The 20013-nt window shown below is 38.3% G+C and overlaps 2 protein-coding genes across 3 annotated transcripts in view; both read right to left on the bottom strand.

The window, feature by feature from the left end:
• Positions 1-83: 83 nt before the first annotated feature.
• On the bottom strand, positions 84-2588 carry LOC120625092. The gene has a single exon (XM_039892016.1). The coding sequence runs from the start codon at positions 2487-2489 to the stop codon at positions 537-539; it is 1953 nt and encodes a 650-aa protein (XP_039747950.1). The 5' UTR covers positions 2490-2588; the 3' UTR covers positions 84-536.
• Positions 2589-4653: 2065 nt separating this feature from the next.
• LOC120624863 (kinesin-like protein Klp68D) overlaps positions 4654-20013 on the bottom strand; it is a 62787-nt gene continuing 47427 nt past the window's right edge. For both annotated transcript variants that reach the window (XM_039891604.1, XM_039891606.1), the window contains 7 exons: positions 14794-14958; positions 14137-14273; positions 13480-13653; positions 11628-11949; positions 11048-11278; positions 10470-10653; positions 4654-9798 (listed from right to left, as the gene is read on the bottom strand). In XM_039891604.1, the coding sequence (XP_039747538.1) occupies positions 9679-9798; positions 10470-10653; positions 11048-11278; positions 11628-11949; positions 13480-13653; positions 14137-14273; positions 14794-14958 (1333 nt within the window). In that variant the 3' untranslated portion in view covers positions 4654-9678. The remainder of the gene's footprint in view (positions 9799-10469; positions 10654-11047; positions 11279-11627; positions 11950-13479; positions 13654-14136; positions 14274-14793; positions 14959-20013) is intronic.

Raw genomic sequence — 20013 nt, 5'->3', positions numbered from 1 at the left:
TCGCATATTTATTTCATTATCAAAAAATTACAACATAGTGCTTAAAATAAAACTTATAACTATAAATTTACTTAAATTAAAAAGCTATGGAAGCTTGGAAGACTAAAGACTAAGAATTTTATCTCATAAGATATCATTGTTTTTTTACATAAAAAAATATTCAATTTATATTTATTAGATAGTAGATTTAATAATCTCATAGACATTTGTTTTATAAAATCGTAATACTATACAAATATAATATTGTAGAAACAATATTAAATATTTCACTAATGGCTACAGTTTGGGTGGGTTGTGTCCGTTTTATTTTCTTATATAAAGAAAAAATAAACTTAAAATCATAATATAATTCACAATTTGTTTGTTCCATAATTTGTTGGAACTGCAAAATAATATATAAAAAGCTCACTAAACTTAAGATAAAGAAGCACAAAAAACCACAACCAAGAGAAATAAAACTTAAAACTAATATGACACTTTAATAAAATGAAATAGAAATAAGTTTCTAGATGTAAACTTTGTAAATTTATCAGTAGTTAAACTTTTGTAGAAGTCTTAAACTTAAATGGAGTTTTAAAAGGCAAGAGAGACTTTCTCTTTGATTTCTTGAGTTCTGGTGGTGCTTTAGGAGTCTGATTGTAAGGAAGCTTACTATTAGTAATAGTCAGCTCATTAGAATTACTCTTGCCTGCTTTAGAATCATTACCCAACTGACTGTTTGTACATATCATTGATTTTCGCAAACCTTTCGAGAAAAGGCTGGTTTTGGAAGGTGTCTTGCATCTGTTTATATTTGTTATATCCGTGAACACTTTACCTGTTATTTTGGCTTGTTTAGAAGGTGAGGGCTGATTCAATTGCATTGCAGATCTCTTCTCTGAAGGCAACTTTTGCAGGTCTAAATATTTGAACTTGCTGATGTCTTTAAACGGCTTCTCATCTGTCTGGATCACTTTGCTATCACCTTTAACATTTTCTAACTCATAAAAAGTCAAAGTTACACTCTCATCACTGTCAATAAAAGGGTTAGTAGGTGTAAAATGCACTTTCTTTGTAGTCACTTCAGGGAATATATTCCTACGAGGCATGTTCTCCTTAGTTATTTTTGCAGCAGTTATGATCATGCTGTCATCTCCATTATCCGCCGACAAGGAGCTGTCTAGGTCCTCATAGGCATAGCTTTTCCTCCGAGGCCTTGTACGTACTGAACTGGATCTCCTCTGTCGCCGACGTGAAACCCAGTTGTTTGCAACTTCACTTGCTTGGTTGAGAACTTGTGGCAAAGTTATTCCATTTGTTTTGATGCCACTCTGCTCACCCCATGACTCATTAAAAGAAACTATTTCCATAGTTGGACTGTTTATTATCTCTTTAGTTATCAAGATCTTTTCCCTTATATTTAGTGACTCCTCTCTTTCTCTCAATGCTATGAGGCGAGACATCCATTGATGGCTGAGAGTGTCCTCAGACACCTTTTGGGGGCCATTATATCTCTCCAATGCCTCACTATAAGGTTTTCTGCTACGAGGCACATAACCTGGCAGCTCTAAAGCCAATGCTGCGATGACTGGAGACACAGGCTGCCATGGAGAGCTACTCTCTTCAATATAATGATTTATTTTCTGTTTGGGGCTGATATTGCTGTAAACAGGGCTGTCAACAGTGACATGTTTTCTAGGAAGGGGTTCTATGCTCCTGCATTGCTCTACAGCTTTCTCAGAATCACATTTGTTTGCTTCGGAAGTTAATATTGTAGTTTCAGTGGAGGCAAGTATGTCTGAGAAACAGTAGGGTCCTGCCAGGGTGTTTGTGTTGGCTAAAACTGTTGGATGGTAAATAACGACATCAGCCTGCAAGTAGTCGGTCTTGGCATCGGTGAGGAAATTAATTACGTCTTGGAGGTCATCACTATAGTGGAACTCTTTGATCTTGTCGTCGCACGCCCCGGGTAAGTAGCAAAGGGTGCGTATCAAGTCTCCCACTTGCTGGATCAAGTCTGTCGTCCCCGAAAGATCGGCAGCGAGCTCGAAGCAGTTGACCCGCAGCTCCCCGTTGGGTCCCACGAAGATCGCCTCGGGCGAGAGACATTTCTTCAAGGCGACGAAGTTCAACTCTTCTAGAAACTTACAGGTGCGCGCGAGCTCCAGCAAAGTATACCAGATGAAATCCTCAGTGAAATGCTTGTCGGTGGCCTTGCATAGTGCGATCAATTCCTGTACGCTCTGCCAAGAAATGTATTCGAGAACAAAATAAAGTGTTTTGGTCGGGCCATGTAGTATCGTATCGTAGTACCGAAGGAAGTTGCCAGATATAGTTTTGCTCAATGTTTTCACTTCATTATCGACGTTTTGTATTTGTTCATCGGAGAACGCGGAGCAATTGTACGCCTTCCACGCAAATATGCTGTTTGTGACCTTGTGTCTCACTTTATACAACGTGCCACTACAAAACACGTCGAGTACTTGATAGTCCTTTAATTTTTCCGTCATCGCGACGTTATTTAAGATTTTCTTTCGAGAACTTTACATTTTGCAACCGAAACAAAGCGCGTAAACTTTTGAAATCGGGCGACCGTTACGTGTCTACTATCTAGTGATGTATATAGCTAACAAGTAACAGCGTTTTACTTTAAAGATAAAAAGTTCAGTTTTTATCTCTATTATTTTATTAATTTTCCTGTTTAGTTAATTCAATGCTCCAAATTTCAATTTTTTTGGCCCAAAGTAAACCAGTGCCAAAAAAATATACGTCTTCAAAATATTTATTTTAAATGCTCATTCCAAACTATTTAAATTTTCTATAGTGTATTCGTAACTTTCATTACACTTAAATCCAAGAATAAATTAATACTTATGCTTTTTTACCATAAGTAAAATATTCACCATTCTTTTTTATTTAATTTATTTAAAATATTCACCACAATTTATAGTATTCACCATATTTATTTTATTTATTTAAAATATTCAAAATTTCTTCATTAAATTAAGACAGACACTCAAAGAAGTCTGAAACAGAAATTGATCTCCTTTTTTTCATCAACAAAAAAATCTTACGAAGTAGTTTTTTTTTTTTTTTTTCTTCTCTTCTGGCTTTACAGTACGAAGTAGTTACTCATACACAGTAAATCATCAAAATAAAAATGTCGAAACAAAACATCACTAAATTCGTTAAGGAAGATCGTTCATAACCAATAATTTTTTTTTTTCAATATTTTTTGTAAAACTTTGTTTAACTGTATCATGGGTAGACAAATTTTCTTAATATTACAATAAAAATAATGTTGTACTATAAATAATAGCTTTGTACTAAATTTTCATACGGTTTCAAACGTTATAAAATTTTGTATAACCTATCTACCGACATTATTGATTTCTGAACGTAATTTCTAAACGTCATCGCAAAGAGGATATCAATACTTCGTTACTTCAACCTTTTTATTTTTTGACGAAGAGAATGACATTATGTATGAGGACAATGAAGATACCGGCTGGAGCCGATTTTGTTTGACACATCATAATTTACTCTTCTTAATCCTAAAAATCATGATTCTTTTTGATTTTGTATCCCATCAATAATAATAGCAATATTAAATCAATGAGCAGTATTGTAAGTCAGTTTAAATGATCAGATTAATGACGTTTGAAAAGTGCCCATAAACTGAGCCTACTTGAAATTAATTTTGAATTATTTATGTAAAAATTGACAGCACTGTTTCCTAGTTGTATAACTCAAAACATTGATATAATATGTTGCTGTTAATCTCACTGCTTCAATATCCTTCCTTATGTATAAGGCACGCTCATTATGTAACCCTGATGTCACGTCCACACACAGAACAATATTACTCCAAGGAGTGGCAAGCGGTGGCAATTAATGCTAATGTGAAGAGAGGCCGCTCACTTCGACTCGTACAAACTCTCTTTGCACTCTATGTTTTTGGAAAAGATCAAAGTGGAGGGTGGCGAGCGCGAGTGGTCCTTCCACATAAAAGAGTAAATGTATATATAGTTCCACATGCGTCAAGGGCCAGATACACAAATTCCAGATGATCATGGGCAGCAGCGTGCTACAACTGCAACTTACCGCGATTACCAACCCCAAGCGTGGTGATGATGGGCAAACCCTCCCGTTAGGAGAGGCGTTTAGTCCAGTTCTGGGCTGTCATAAGTTTAGGAAGTTAAGGAGTAATTCTTATTCATTTAAATTTATATATTGTTTGTTTTTTATCTAACAAAATTAAAAGACAAATAGGAGACTGAAATATTATAGAAAAGAGATCTTAATGTCGAATAGTCTAGAATAAACTCGAAGAAAAAACTAACGTAACTCGTATTAACTTGGTCTGGAAATCCAGTACTTTTTTGAGGTACTAATGTTTTTCGAAAATCTAGTTCATTCTCCGTCTCATTCTCAGGCCATACCTGATTCTTCACACTTTTAACGCTTTTAACAATGGCATAACATGATTTTGTCACATCACGACTTAAGACGGCTAAAACAGTCCACAAGCGATGCGTAATCTTAGTCCTTTACCTACCCAAAGATTTCTTGAAATATACACTGTGTGATAAATAATTCCATGAAAAGCGTCAAATGATGCTACTTTTATTTTATTCCATTGTGGTGAATTGATAGTAAAATAAAACCAAAGTAAAAAATTAAAAATGTTTATTTAGTGAGTATAAGCGTGTATGCGGCACAGCTGACTAGCGGTTTCCAAAATACATATCACATGATTACTGTCTCCACAACGACTCCACATAAAGCCAATCGATTTATAAATATTAATTCTTACACAAACTTAGCCTGTTCGATACAATATATTTTTTTCCAAGTTAATTTGAAAAAAAAAAACATAGCATATCTTCATTTGATCGAATGAAATATATAAAATCTGGAAATTTAAATAACTTTATTAATATATAACCAGGGGGCAATGGTGCTATCCAGTTGTACGTAAATCCTCAACTTATTGGACAGCACTTAAAGTATTGCCGTCGTTTGCAACGGAAAACATTGAGAAAAGGAAGGCAACACTTTAAGAGTTGTCAAGAGTGCCTAGTGTGTGATTTTTTTTCACGTCTATCTTTTCGATATGGCTTTTCGATCGTGTGAATGTTTCCTACAATGTATGGAGTTTGGAAGAGTGCCATCTAGCGACGATTTTGGGAAACAGTTTCGGAATCCATACAATACGTACTTTTAACGCGAACGATACATAGGTAAAAAATCTCACACTAGACATTCTGATAAATATAGTTGTGTACAACAAAATGAGCTGTTATCTGGGTTCTCGAGCGGTATTGTGCGAACATAAGCCCTACTTATTCACTATTTCTAGTTACCTTTAAATACCTACAATAAAACATTTATTTACAGATTATTTGTAAAGAATCATTGACTAGAAACCGTGTCTTGGAAATAAAAACATATAACAAATACCAATAATGAAGTATACAAGTACAGGAACATGAACTCGACGTACTAACATTAACACTTGCGACTATTGGAATGGACAGTTTCCATCTTTGGTAACACATTTGAACACTTGAATCACAATTTGGACTCGACTTTATACCGCGACAGTCGCACGTGCGTCCGAAGCCCTGCGAGGTTGCGTTTTTATTGAGTACTTAGGTAATATATGAAAGATTGCAGATTCAAAATATTAGTTTAATACAATATTTGTTATTTCTGAAATATCCAAATCACGTATCATAAACATTACATTGGGTTGATCGGTAAAATGGCCGCTACGACAGTGGCCAGAAAGCTCTTCGATACAATTGTTTCAGAAAAATCTCCGAAACAGCTGCATACTTGTAAATAACTGACTGCTGAAGTGGTCGTACGATGAATTCGTGGCTTAAGTTTTTATGACAGTTGCCTGCAGTTGCAAGTGTCTTATAAAACTGCGGGTCGACTGATATTTGTGATTATCACGTTGAGAATACGGCAATTATTGTAATTGGCTCAATTTATGATACTTCTAGATGTTTCAACCAATAGTCACATTGCCGCTATCATTCTACGACAATTATCCACTGACAATCAACTCTGTCAACTTAGCAGGTTTGTATGAAGTTAAGTAGACAGTGACAGATTAGAATAACAACAGCAGACTCCCCGCGGGCGTTGGGGTCACTCGCAACAGACTATCTAATATCACGCGCTTCAATCTTGCGGCGAATGAAGCTAAAATAAAATTTACTAAAAACAACAACGGTAAAATATAATTATAAATTCATACAAAACAAATGACAACTTAAATAAACTAAACCAAATAAAAATTCGGACAGAAACACTGCCAACATCAATAAAATTAAGAAATTCATAAAGGTAGAACTCCGCGGGTCGCGGGCATTTAGCATAAATTTTGCAGCACGATTCATAATAATTATCATTTATATAAAATAATGGGGTCCAGATCGACGCGATAGTGGCAATTTTGACATATTTCCAAACACAGTAGAGGTTTTAAATATGATGCGATATTTTTATTTGTAAATATATACACCGATTACTCCGCCGTTGCTTGGTCGATTTCCATGGAAAAACAAACATTAATCAGTCGGTATGCCTTAAAATTTCTCCCGTAAAAAGGTTTTTCTTAGCAGTTTTTTAACACCTCCACAATTAGTGATAATTGTGACCTCATTGAACAAATTTCTAGAATTGTCACCACAAATATAATCACGATCGGGGCAAAAACAGAACGAGTTTGCACCAATAAGCCAGTAATTAAGTTTCTTCTGAAGTAGTTTTTTTTTTACATACACATTTAGATCACGTTTTAAAATCTGTTTTTGACAGTGTAGTAGTATTCTCCCGTGAACCGCAGAACCTTAAATTTGCAGTTGACCTTAATAGTATTCATATTAACAGTTTCACATATTTTAGCACAGGCTCATCAGTATCCCGTGTCAACTGTTAAAAAAGAAATACTGGTACAATTGTTTAAAACACTGGTATGTTATACAGTATTTATTTGTCACGGATACCTCTGATTTAATTATATTGAGATCAAGTGCGCGCATCGCGTGCGTCTCCTATACGGCTCCCCCATACGAGTGCGTAATACCGAACAGCCGAAGCCGAGCTAGAGCTTAAAAACACTAGCGGAAGTGTGCATGATGTTGTTAGAATAATATTATAACAAAGACGCAAACCGTATTTTCGCTGTTGACCATTATTATTAAAACACTCATGTCAAATCTGAATCTGCGTACTAGACTGCCGGATTTTGAGTATGTTTTCAAAGTGCATCATTTTTTTATTCATCATTCTTTTTATTTCGATTTTTAAAATGAAAAAAATATGAAACAAATAACACAAAAATAAATACAAACAATTCAAAAGAAATGTAAAGCATAAAAAAGGCATTTCCTGTTCTTATGTTAAACGAATACGACGCTCCGGCCGGTATTCCGGTCGGGATTTCGCACACACTGGAGAGCCGCTATATAATTGTATATCATAGAGTACAGGTACTATTTACACCTGTTTATACACCATCTATAATTTAGATAATATAACTTAACGATACTGAGCGAAGCGTGACTCTGCACAATGCCGTATATTTGGAGTCTGGCTACAACGGGCACGGATTATCTGCATTGGAAGCGTAAAGCAGTTTTCGAGTGCGTTAAATTTACCACTGTAGTAAACGCCATAATCTCAATACCATTTACACAGACTTTCTGTAATGCAGGTATCAAAAGAGCAATCTGTATGCCAATTTGAATAAAGAAATGTTTGACCTTGAGTTTGACTTTGATTTTGACTTTGTTACGGAGAATCAGAACTCAGCGAGCCAATAACAATATGTCGAAGCGTGACAAGCGATCGCACTTAATTATATCATTTTACCTCGATTTCGTATAAAAATATCGTAATACATACAGAATGTGCCGAAATTTAACACCGTCAGGCAACAGGGCCGTTTTGCAACTGCAAGTTTTAAAATCAGAGAAATGCTGAAGAGATTTTACTACAAAATCATATTCAGAGAGATGTTCCATTGCGCCGCACGAACACGTGTTTTCTATTAAAGTATAGCCCAGAGCACCGCCGCCGACGCACAGGTATACGAATTCGTGGCCCATGAGGACAAAGGCTTTTAATAACTCTTACATATTGTATGTAGATATTGTGTTGCCCTTAAGTTTTTATAACTCGTACAGGAAATATCGTACCTTTCTGATAGAAAACCATCTGAAGAAGGGTTTAGGCCGTACTCCACTACGGCCATTTCAGTAATGCAGGTTTCCTCAAGATGTTTTCCTTCATTCTGTAGTTTCGAATGTTTATGAATGTCGTGCAACTTGCACAATAATTTACTTGCAGTTTCAAAAAGGGCGTCATAGTGCAGTCATTTTGTAGTAAGACCTGAAATGTTATCCGCAAATCTTGAAAAGTACACAATCAAGTTAATAGTATTACTATTTTCATCATAGGTTTTGAAAAATCGAAAAGAAAACGCAATAGATTTTGTATCGTACAACAAAAAATATAGAAATTATCAAAACTCTGGCTTTTTTCAGGTAAACCCTTTTTAAACACCAAATGACTACACTATTCGTAGCTGGTATAAGAGTACACAAATAGGCAATTTAGTTGATTTCTCGTCTCCCGACAAAAGCAGGCTTCTACGCTTCGCAAGTTAACACTTTTAATTTACAACACTGTAAAATTATTTCTTCTATGGACAGGTAATGGTTTAAGATATTATTTATTCTACTTATTTTATTTATTAGATACAATTAGGGAGAGCGCATACGGTGACAGGTCGCAACGCAACGCATTGCTTATTTCATCGGTATATTGCGATAAACGATTTAATGCACAACCATTAGTTTTGCAATTGGCAAATATTTTCTATATAAATAAGTAATTTAACAACATAAAAAAAAACAATATTGCAGTTTAATCAAAATTTTCTTAAAAATTCAAACAACGAGATAATCGGTTCTTGCAGTTTATGTTATCCATCAATGTTATCCAATAATATTTTGTCCTTAGTGCGTTGGTCCATACAAAATATGCGTACGCGACCGCAGTAGCACGCCGCGTCGTGGCATGTCACCGTGTACGCCAACCATTACGATGCTTTGCTCTCACATGCCAGTCGTTTGTGGACGCAAGCAGAGGTTGGGTCGTTAGTAATTATCTAAATAGTATATTTATTATTTATCGAATGTTTGTAAGTTTAGATCGGACAATTCGACCGGAGACCTATTTGCCTCGACTGGGAGATCGAAAATCCAAATTCTATCTGCTCGAAGCTCCTTTTCATTACTCAGAGACATTTGGAGTTTTTATTTATGTATATTTGGGTTTGAAGCTGACCCGATGCCTTTTCGTTAGCGCGGGAGCCCCAGCTGGTGTTGTTGGTAGACATTCGGGATGTAAACAACGAATTTCCCGGGCGTCTGAAGCCAACAAGAGCGACATGCCGTTGTGGTAAGTTTGGGTATACCTTGAACGTTTAAGTGGGGCTCGTTAGAACTCAAATGTCTCTAAGTTCATTCGAAGTGAGTTAGTTTAACTTTGTCAACAAACGTCACTCGTAGATCTGTCGTGTGATGACAGATCAACACGTCACGTTTGTCATCTGTCAAGCTTCCTCTCAGTGTGTGCGTCGCTCCGGACTCGCGGCGGGCCGGGCGAGGCGGAGGCCTACCGCACGCCGGCCGTGCCGAGGCGGTGGTGTGCGGAGGGCGCCCTCGTGCGAGCGCTCATGCGGCGGTTCTCTGCGGGCAGTTCCTTCTTAACCGGCGCCGGGGCCGGTTCTATTGCCTAGAACAGACAGTATAGTTAACGAAACGGACAAAGTACCTACAAAACTGCAAAAGTTATATATATGGCTTTAAAACATAAAAAAAACTTGCGGAGCAGTTTTTGGCGATTGTGGATAGGTGTGAAAACTAAATCTATGCACTTATATACACACTAGTTTTTTTTTTGATGGGCCACGCTGATGGCAGAATTTTGTAAAATAGGAATTGGTAGTTCAGGATCTGCGACTCTAACTCGAGTGACATTAAGTATTTTTTACTTTGGCGGTATAGAGTTTAGGCCCAATTGCGAGAGAGCAAATCTTGAGGCTACTGTTTTTATCATTAATCTGTAGTAGTTGGGTGACTCTAAACGGTCAAGTGCCAGATATTTTTTTCCAATTTGGATGGGCTTTGAACACATACAGACAGAAAGAGTTGCCGCGTGGTGACGGCAGATCAGAATACAGTTGTCACCAACCCTCTTCTTCCCGCGGGTGACGTACGAGGCGATTAAGAGAATATAAAGGAGAGCGGGTAGCAGCGTTCTCTGTGCTACTAATACCATCTACGATCACTAATCCGCCTACCCAGCGTGGTGATTATTGGCAAATCCTCCAGTTGGGAGAGGCCGTTAGTCCAGCAGTGGACTATAATAGGCTGTTGATGAGTGATGAGGATAAGTTGGGTTACCTTAGGTCGGACGGGGGGCGGTGGCGGCACATGGCGGCGCGCCGTGCTGGGAAGCGCCACAGGGCGCAGGTCCAGCAGGTGGTGCGAGCGACGCCGCGGCTCCGCGCTATGCAGCGCCAGTGAGCACGTGGGCCGCCTCGTGCCGCTGTGCGCCAGTGGCCGTGTCGACAGTGGCTCGGCCCCGCTGTGGGTATACAATCGTTTACTATGAAAATTTCGTCACTGAATCGCAACAACTTTTGGCCCCAGAGCACAACGTACGCAACACGATAAAATCGGAGCAAGTTTTACTTTAAAATGTAGATAAATTTTCATTAAATAACATACATATACAACGGCTGACCACACATAAGATACCGTCTCCGAACATTCTGATTTAAAAAAAATGTTTTCACCATGGACAGAAGTTTTACGTTTATGAATTCAGCCCCCCCTCCCAAGTTTCACACATACCCCTTAATATGGACGATCTCCTCGCGTGCTCCCCTGGCCCCATCTATGTTAACTTTTCAAGCTTTTATGTTCATGGGTATATGGTTCCCCGTTGCTGTCTACTGTCTGTGACCGCAGAAGCTCACCTGTGCTCGGGCAGCTCCCAGGCGTCCGTGTCGTCGTTGTAGCGCAGGCGCAGCACGGTGGAGCGGCCGGCCTCGGGCACAAAGCTGTCGGCCACGAGCAGGCGCCGGCGCAACTCCGCAATGAGCGCCGCCTGCAGAGCCTCGTTCTCGCGTCGCTCCGCGTCGTGCGCCTCGCGTTGCTCCACCATTTCCTCGCGCAGGCACGCGTACTTCGACAGGCACTTCTTTAACCTGCACAGTGCACAGTGGCTTGTACAAGTGAAACAAACTTATACATACTGGATAGAAGAAGGCGTTACTTGTCGGTATTCCATGATATATTATGAAAAGTGAGCCTAACAGAGTTTAAAGTTTAGCAATACTCCTCGAAAAGCAGAAGAATCTGTACATTGTAATTTATAATCTCTTCAATCTTTGTACTCCTCAACAAACAGATCTTCTGCTGCTGACTTTACAATGAATAATGGTTAAGTTCTTAACAATTATCGGTGTGCAGTATAAAGATTGAAGAAAATATTAATTCGGGAGAGCAGTTCGCAATACGTCAACGAGACCTACTTTAGCGTTAATATTTTCTCACCTTTGCGTTTTATGGTCCACCTCTTGCTGCAGCGTCGCGAATGTGTTTGTAACTATGGTGGTGGTTTCTTCTTCTAAGTCGATCTTCTGCTGCATTTCCACTTCTCTCTTTTTTCTCTCCGCGATCTCCGTATTTCTCTGCTCCAGAATTATCTGGCTCTCATTCAAGTTGTTTATCAAGTCTTTACCCCCACCGCCTTGGACGAGCCTTTCTTCCAGCGATTTGATTTGATGCTCTAATACTTCAGTCTTTGTTTTCTCTTGCTCTATCGTGGATTCTGCTAATATGTGTTCACTTTCGATACTCGCTGTTTCTTCTTCGGCTGTAAAAATACGTAAACATTATGCTTGCTGTCGCTGAATCCAGTACATTAATTCCAAGATTGGATAGGTAAGTTTATTCCACTAATTATTTTCCCATGAGATGCAAATACTGGGCATGGGCGACTGGACTTGACTTGATTCGCGCTAAATTGAAAAGTATTTTGTCTATTCAGTGACTGGATTGTTCAGTTTAAAGGTAGAATCACTCTAAATAGCACTGTATTGGACAACTTGACAATATAAACTGGAATTCCAGTAAGAACCTTCTCGGAAAGCTGCCTCGTTGGTTAACCGAGTGTTAATTAATGTAAGGTATCTGTGGGGCAATGTCGCGGGGGCACGTTTTACCGCCCGCTCGTAGGTTAAAGTCATGTAATCCGCTCAAAATGCTGAGCGGAAGGATTAAATGAAACTTTAGACAACGCGTTTATTACCAACTAACAACAATTCACTTCTTAACATACCAATTTCTCGGCCGATTGCCATGATTTGTTTTTATTCGGTGGAGGGATGTACTACGTACGTACTTATTTAACTACCATAATTACCACTTATTTAAATACCATGTGGTTAATTGTGATGAATAATAATTTTACTGCCCTCACACTTTACACTTCACTATGTTTCCCCTTTAAAAGTAGGTACTTTACTTACTTACTAGTTTTAGAACTGCCAAGATAGTTTAGCCTAGAGATTTGTGAACACTAGAATTGGCTAATTATTATAGTAAATAATAATTATTTATTCCGTAAATATTTTGTTTTAACTTAATGTATTTTTTTAAACAGACTAATTTTAAATAATATCTCTTATTTATCATTTTGCATGACTTACTTTTAATTTTACACACACGTTATGTTTGCACAAAGATATACTAGCGGTGTGTTTATTCGCGCGGAAAGAACCTGATCTGAGTGCAGGTATTGCTATTGATAATGGATAATGTTACAGTTGGGCGCAAATTACGCGGAGGATGCGTTACAAAAATTTGTATTTTGAACGTTAGTATAATGTTATGTTCGTTTACTCAAAGAAATAAGGGAGAATATTATAGCCGCGAACCTTCTCTGGTCAAGCTAAGAAATCGTGGACCTCGTCTTCACCGACGAAGAGGAAGCCTAAGTCAAAGCATTAACTTCGAAGTGACGTAGTGGTGCGAGGCGTAAAAAAATAAGGGAAAAGAGAGCGTTTCCATTTTGTACTTTAACGACGACATAAAGATAGGATGTTCTTCTGCGTTCCACTCTGTTAGTCTAAAGTGTAACAAATCTCGGGTACTACAAAACGGCTTTAAACTAAATTTTTTTGCATTTGAACAACAACATGGCTATAGCTTTTCTCTAATTTTGAATTAGGAAATTGAACATCACTCTTCGACCCTTTGGAGAAGGAGTAGGTTGAGAGGCGACAGGAAGGCGATGCAAACCGGCTTGCACAAAATGAACGCCACGCTAACACCTATATAACAAGATTTGATGATATGTTTATTTTTTGTCCGCGTCATGTGTCAATGTATAACTCGTACGCACGTTCGTTGTTGGCTTGTGGAGTGCGCGCCTGCGGCTTAGGGCGTGGCACACGTTTGCGCCTTTCCTGCGCACGCCGCGTCTCGATGAGAGTGCGCAGGCGCTCGATCTCCGCCTGGTACTCGCGAAGCTTGGCGTCCTTCGGGTCCTCATTGCGCACCGGCTTGTTCTTTATGGCTGGAAAGATTCATTTGGAAGTTGTAGCGGCATGTATCTACTTTTATAGACTAAACCGTCACCAGTGACTTATATAACTATAAAGTATGGAGGCATTTCTTGTGCAAAATACATTGTACAAACGTTTAGCGCACAATAACATTGAAGCGTGAACTAAACATTCCTTCGCGCGCAAGTCTTTTTGAAGTAATTTGATGAATCTGTTTAAAAAATTGTTCCTGTCTGCGAAAAAATGGATGCTCGAGCAACGAATGCTCGCAAACAACGGTTAGAGTAGCGAATGCTCTCGGTGAGTAAGTACTGTCTATTAATGAAATACAACTGGCGAAGAGCAAAGCCCCATTCTCCCTTACATTTTTGTGCCGCGCGCCGTGAAGAAGCTCAGAAATAACAGTCCCAAACGAGTTTGACATTAATCTACTCCCAAATATACGGGAAAATAATATTCATTGACTCACGACCTTTAAGTAAGACGGTGCTCACCTTTCGCGCGATGCGCATACCGCAGCGTGGTGATGGTTTCGTCGTAGTTGTAGGAGGCGGGGCCGATATTAGCGATCATGATCGTTTTACTGTTGCCGCCAAGCGAGTCTTGCAGGATACGAGTCAGCTTCGAGTCTCTGGAACAGTAAACTACAACTTGAAGATAAGCTGAAAGCGCCTGCGAAGAATTCAGAGCAAATATTGTATCATCGGATTTTAAAATGTATACTTTTAGTCATTTATGTTTGCTCAAAGTTGAAACCCTTTGTTGGCAAGTACAACTCCTACTTAGTTTGGTTTTTTATGGTAAACAAAAAATTGTTCGTAACAGATAACAAGAACAATTTTAGTCCTCTATTGCGAGCAAGCAAGCTTGTAAATTTAATAATCTTGTATAAGGGTACAGATTTTTATTTTACAAGCGTGTTTTCTCAGAAATAGAGTCCATCAATCCGCACTGGGCCATCGTGGTGGACTACGGTCTTAACACCTTCTCATTGTGGGAGAAGACCCGTGCCCACTCAAGGGCCGGTAATCGGTTGATATGATGATGACTCCCAATAGTTCTAGCTGTAGAATCGTGGACAAATTTGATTTTTAAACAATCGTGTTAAGTTCAATTTTACACTGACGTTTCAACGTTACGATCCGGCTTACCTGTAGGGCACGTGAGGACTGTTCTCGGCCAGCGCGGAGATGACGTTGCCCAGCGACGACAGCGCCTGGTTGATGCGGGCCGCTTCGCGCAGCCGCTCGCCGCCCGCACCCGTCTTACGCTGCCGCTCGCTGCCCGCCAGATCCACCAGGTTCAACTTGCCCACGCTGCGGACAGACGACAGAGTTAATTTGTGCTGTGACAACCCAGGTTTTAATGGGACTCCTGCACACCAGACTCCCTGGCCTCGGCAACATTATACACCGAACGAGGTTGATTTTGCCGTTTGCTTTGGAAACCAAGTTTAATAAAACCACGTTTTTCAAAACGTACGTAAAAGGGTTCAAAGAACACCTGTAAACGTTTTTACAGAATTGAGAACAACGTCAACCCAATTTAACGCGAAACCGGGTTACGAGTGAGTTGCTGATCGCTTTTAGTCTCAACGGTGATTTCGGGTCTTTCAGGTTGGTATATCCTTTTTGCGTTCAATTTTTTGCGTGACGCCCGTAGGACATGCAGATGTTAGGTAAACTTTGTTGTACTGGAAAGGTCCAAATAGAGGATCCGTTATTTATACATAGGTTTTATTTTTTATATTACCAAAAAAGAAATATCACGCAAATCAAATATGAGTTTGTCATAGGAGGAGGGTTTGTCATTCTTAAGCAATCCCCGGCAGTAGTTCCTCCACCCCCTAGTAGACAATATCTCTCTTACTTTCTTACGTTTTCACATCAACAAGTTAACGGCCCACTACAGAGCACAGGTCTCTTCCCACAGTTAGAAGGGGTTAAGGCCGTAGTCCACCACACTGGCCCAGTGCAGATTGGTGGACACACACCCTTGAGAACATTATGTAGTACTCTCAGGCATGCAGGTTTCCTCACAATATTTTCCTTTACCGTTGAAGCAAGTGATATCTTTAATTACTTAAAACGCACATAACTTAGAAAAGTTAGATGTACGTGCTTTTACCCAATGCACTATCAGCGCTTCTTATCTCATATATTATAGGAGGATTGGTAAATGAAAACACAATTTTTCTATTTATTGTAATGCGAATTTTTAGATGAGGGTATTCAAACCGCCTTTCGCGTGCTAGTAAATATTATTTCGTCACTTTTTATGGTCCCTTAAGTAACGGGTTAATTTGTTTATGGGATAACCCGCAGTTGAATTCTCTCGGATGTCATATTCTATTTTTTTTAATTTATCTTACTTAATTGCCTAATTCAGATTATTAAATAAGATAGAGAAGACTAGAGCTAATCCATATAGAGAAGATCTCTATTATGGATTAGCTCTAGTCCGCCAAAACGCAATGGAGCAGCGTGGAACCATGCTTGGCTCTAAATCCCTCCTAATAGAGTATACCCTCTGCCCAGCAAGGCAATGGGGCAATAATAGGCCGAGGGTGATGGTAATGGGTACCCTAGTGATGTCGGCGGGGCCCTGAGAGCGAATTACTCATATTAGCGCTTCCGGCGCCGCATCAGGTCCCCGCATTCAGAGCAGAACGCACTTGTTAACTCACTCGCTGTAATAATATATACTACCGGTCACTAATCATTCCGTTGAACATCCGGTATGCGTTATTGTTACACTTTTAAATCCACTTTATTTAGCAATCTCTTATTAATTCTTTATTTATATTATTGTATTAATTAATATCACTAACTTTTTGTCCGCGTACAATTTCTAATCAGTAACATTTTCCATAACAAAAAATATCTGCTATTCTACATTCCCATCACCAGCCCGCGTTATAACTCCGTTGGCCTGGTTCCTAAGGGTCGTATGTCGTATTAAGCAGGTGACGTCGATGGTGTCCGGTACCTACTTAGAGAAATCCATAAGTACGGGACGAGCGCGTCAATGAACCTATTGATCGAATATTAAATTACGTCATTGATTCATCATTTAGTAGCACTATGGTTGCAACTTGCATGTACCTACTGTTAATAAGGCTACTACATTGCATGAATTGAATTAGTTAATTAATTGTATATTATTATATAGTATATAAAGAACATTTCATACAATAATGGACATATATATATATTATGATTATTATTTTTTTCGACTCACCCCCGAGGCCAGGTAATTCGATTAGTAATAAACGTGAAATCATCAAGGACAGTTGTTTAAATTAGAGCCAACTTCCCCTCATCATAACTACACAACTTTGGACAAGCAGTGTTTCATTCCTGCAGGGCATGGGCAGGGCATATTTTCGTCCCCGGGGAATGGAAAAAAAATTGTGCATTTTGTATCAAATTGTTGGAAAAGTTAGTGAATCGGGCATTAGGTCCTTACACAACCTAATGCCCGATTTCAGTTATAGTCATAATTGATTATAATTTATTGGCACTTGTCCGTACAAAAATTTAACCTAATGACACTGCATTAATAACCTTGACTTGCGATCTGCCCAGTCTGTGGACTATTTAACTACTCGGCAATTTTCTAATTAGGTGACTACTTGTTTGGTAAGAAACGAAAATCCATTTTGAACTTCCAGGATGGAAGTCTCAAGTTCAAAACAGATTTTAGTGTTCAGTTCACCAAAACACAAAAATTTATAAAGTCCTAATTATAATTGACTAGTTGGTAATTGAGTACGCACGTACTAACGCGTTTAACTCCAAGTTAGGGTTTAGTCTTTTTTCTATTTCTTGGTATTGGACTCGTGATCCGTAGCTAAGCATACTAACAACTAGACCAACAAAGCAGTTTAGTTGTATATTCCCATAATCCTATTATAATATTCCGAGATACAATGTTTAAAGATACATTTAGTTTTCCAATCGATGCGCGAAGGACACGGTGACATAATAACAAAGTGTCAACATAAATATTGACTCGAACGCGCCGACGACGACGCGACGCGCGACGCGGCGTTTAGGCAAACAGCCGATCACGGAATATTTATTTTAAATAACTTATACATAAAAAAAAATTTGAAACTAGTCTAGTGAATAGGCAAAGTATTATTATCGCACGATACTCACTTTAACAACAATAACAGAAATCATAAAACTATTACAGACAAGAAAACACTACTTTAACTAGAAAATAGTGTTTTTTTTGTATAGCGCAACGGCCTTCTAATCTTAAGTTATATTTAATTATTTCGACAGGAAAAGGGTACAACGGAAATATGTGTTCTATGGTGGTGGAGACGTGTTTGGCAGCTAAACTTGTGGCGTACATATAGCTTTACCGATTAGTTTCTGGTAATAAATATTCTCTCCTTCAGTATTCTTTGTGAGTGACGACATTCACAATGCCCCAAGTTAATAATACATAAATCTAACTAAAAATCTTTAGACTAAATAAATAAGTTAAAAGTGCCTTGTTATCGACAGGGGTGTGTAGAAAAAAGGATGGCACTACTAAATTAAATAGTCGATTTAAAGATATTGGATAAGGTAAATTTATCAATCCTTTTAATCTGCAAGCCGGTATCTTAAGACTGTACCCTCTCGATTTTACCCTCGTTTTTCGGGCTACGTTGAAGAAGTTACATAGGCGAAGGAAACTTATTTTAGGTTGTGATGAAACTAAAGCAAATCTAAATGAATAGGGATAGAAATAGTCTATCAATACCTACCTATTAATTGGGATATTAGAGGAATACTTTACACCTGCAATTTGTTTAAACTTTAAATAGGTCCAACGGAATTAAGACAATTTTGTGTTGCCCACTATAACTCAGAGAGGTAAATCCCTCATAAAACTGGTCAAAATACTCACACTCACTATCTACTGAGTGATACTAATGACCATGTATAAGTTATTTATGCACCTACTTAAAAACAATTTTACAATAATTTGCATTTTATTTACTCGATCGGGTTATTTTACACGTCGTAGGCGACCTTTTTCGTCAATGTTTATTATGTTCTTATGTTCAGTTAAATATTAAAAGTAGATATTCGCAAAGCAGTAGACCCTGATTCATTTTTAATAAAATCGATTTTTATTACAGAATGGGCAAGACACATGATAGTGTGTCAGCCAAGATACTTTAAATTACTTTAAATATTATAATGAAAAATTTAATATCTGTTCCTACTTTATTTCCACAAACATCTATGTTCATCATTATCATCACCATTACCACTACAGAAGACGTATCTCCTCTCAGAATGACAAGGGTTTAGGCCACCACCGTATGGAGAACTCTCAGGCGTGCCGGTTTCCTATCGACGGTGTCCTTCACTGTTAAAGCAATTGATATTCAATTGAATAAAATAAAAGCGAACATAAGTCGCCAGGCCGGGAATCAAATCTTCTCCCCGAAAGGCGCCCCCACCGCCACCACCGCTTATCATCTGTATTCAGTGGCGTGCATACCCTCTGTATGCACAGGGTATGCAGATGATATAAAATGAAGAAAATCTCCAGCATGAGTGATAAATATTTGAGGGTAGGCTTTTTATAACTTTTACAATGCCTGTACTTAAGTTTTTTATAACTCGTACTAGAGACTTTATTATTTTATATAGTCTGCATACCCTGTGCATACCCTCTATGCACGCCACTGTCTATATTATAATCTATACAAAAAGTCACTTTTTCATTAAGACAATGAAGACAATGATTACTTAAAAGTAAGGTTTCCGCGTTGTCGGGTAACGTAACGTTAGGTAATGCGAGTAACACAAAAAAAGAGAGTATTTAATAATAACACAATCCAGTAATATCGATATTCATTTAAGTTATCGTGAATGCCATTCACAACTATCTTCAAATGTGTATTTTATATGCTTTCTACCATTTTGATATAGCTTACTTTACGTAAAACTAGTGTATGTCTTTGGATGTACCTACTTTAGATATAAGTATAAGTAAGTTGGGCAAGGCCTAATATTATATATACTGAAGATTTTATAATAAGTACCCAGCCATGCACGAACACGCATTTAATTAATTATAATTACTGATGAGTAACCAAAAAAATTAAAATAAAACAAAACCGTCTTCCATATCTTATGTAGGTACTGCCAATGTTAGAAAGTGTCCTCTCGACAGAACGATTGCATTGTTTGACAGACTACAGTTCTTCTGAACTAGAAATGGCCACTGAACTCTTAAATGACTGCACTGACCTAGATGATTTTTTAATGGTTTACATTCACAATGGGACCCAGGAGATGACACTGAAATCGGGTTCAAGGTTTTATTAATTTGCTGAACAGGAGAATGCCTTCTGG

Source organism: Pararge aegeria, chromosome 7, assembly GCF_905163445.1.
Source record: "Pararge aegeria chromosome 7, ilParAegt1.1, whole genome shotgun sequence".
In the NCBI taxonomy this organism is placed as follows: domain Eukaryota; kingdom Metazoa; phylum Arthropoda; class Insecta; order Lepidoptera; family Nymphalidae; genus Pararge; species Pararge aegeria.
Note: the sequence above shows the minus strand (reverse complement) of the source record. Positions and strands in the feature narration are given on the sequence as shown.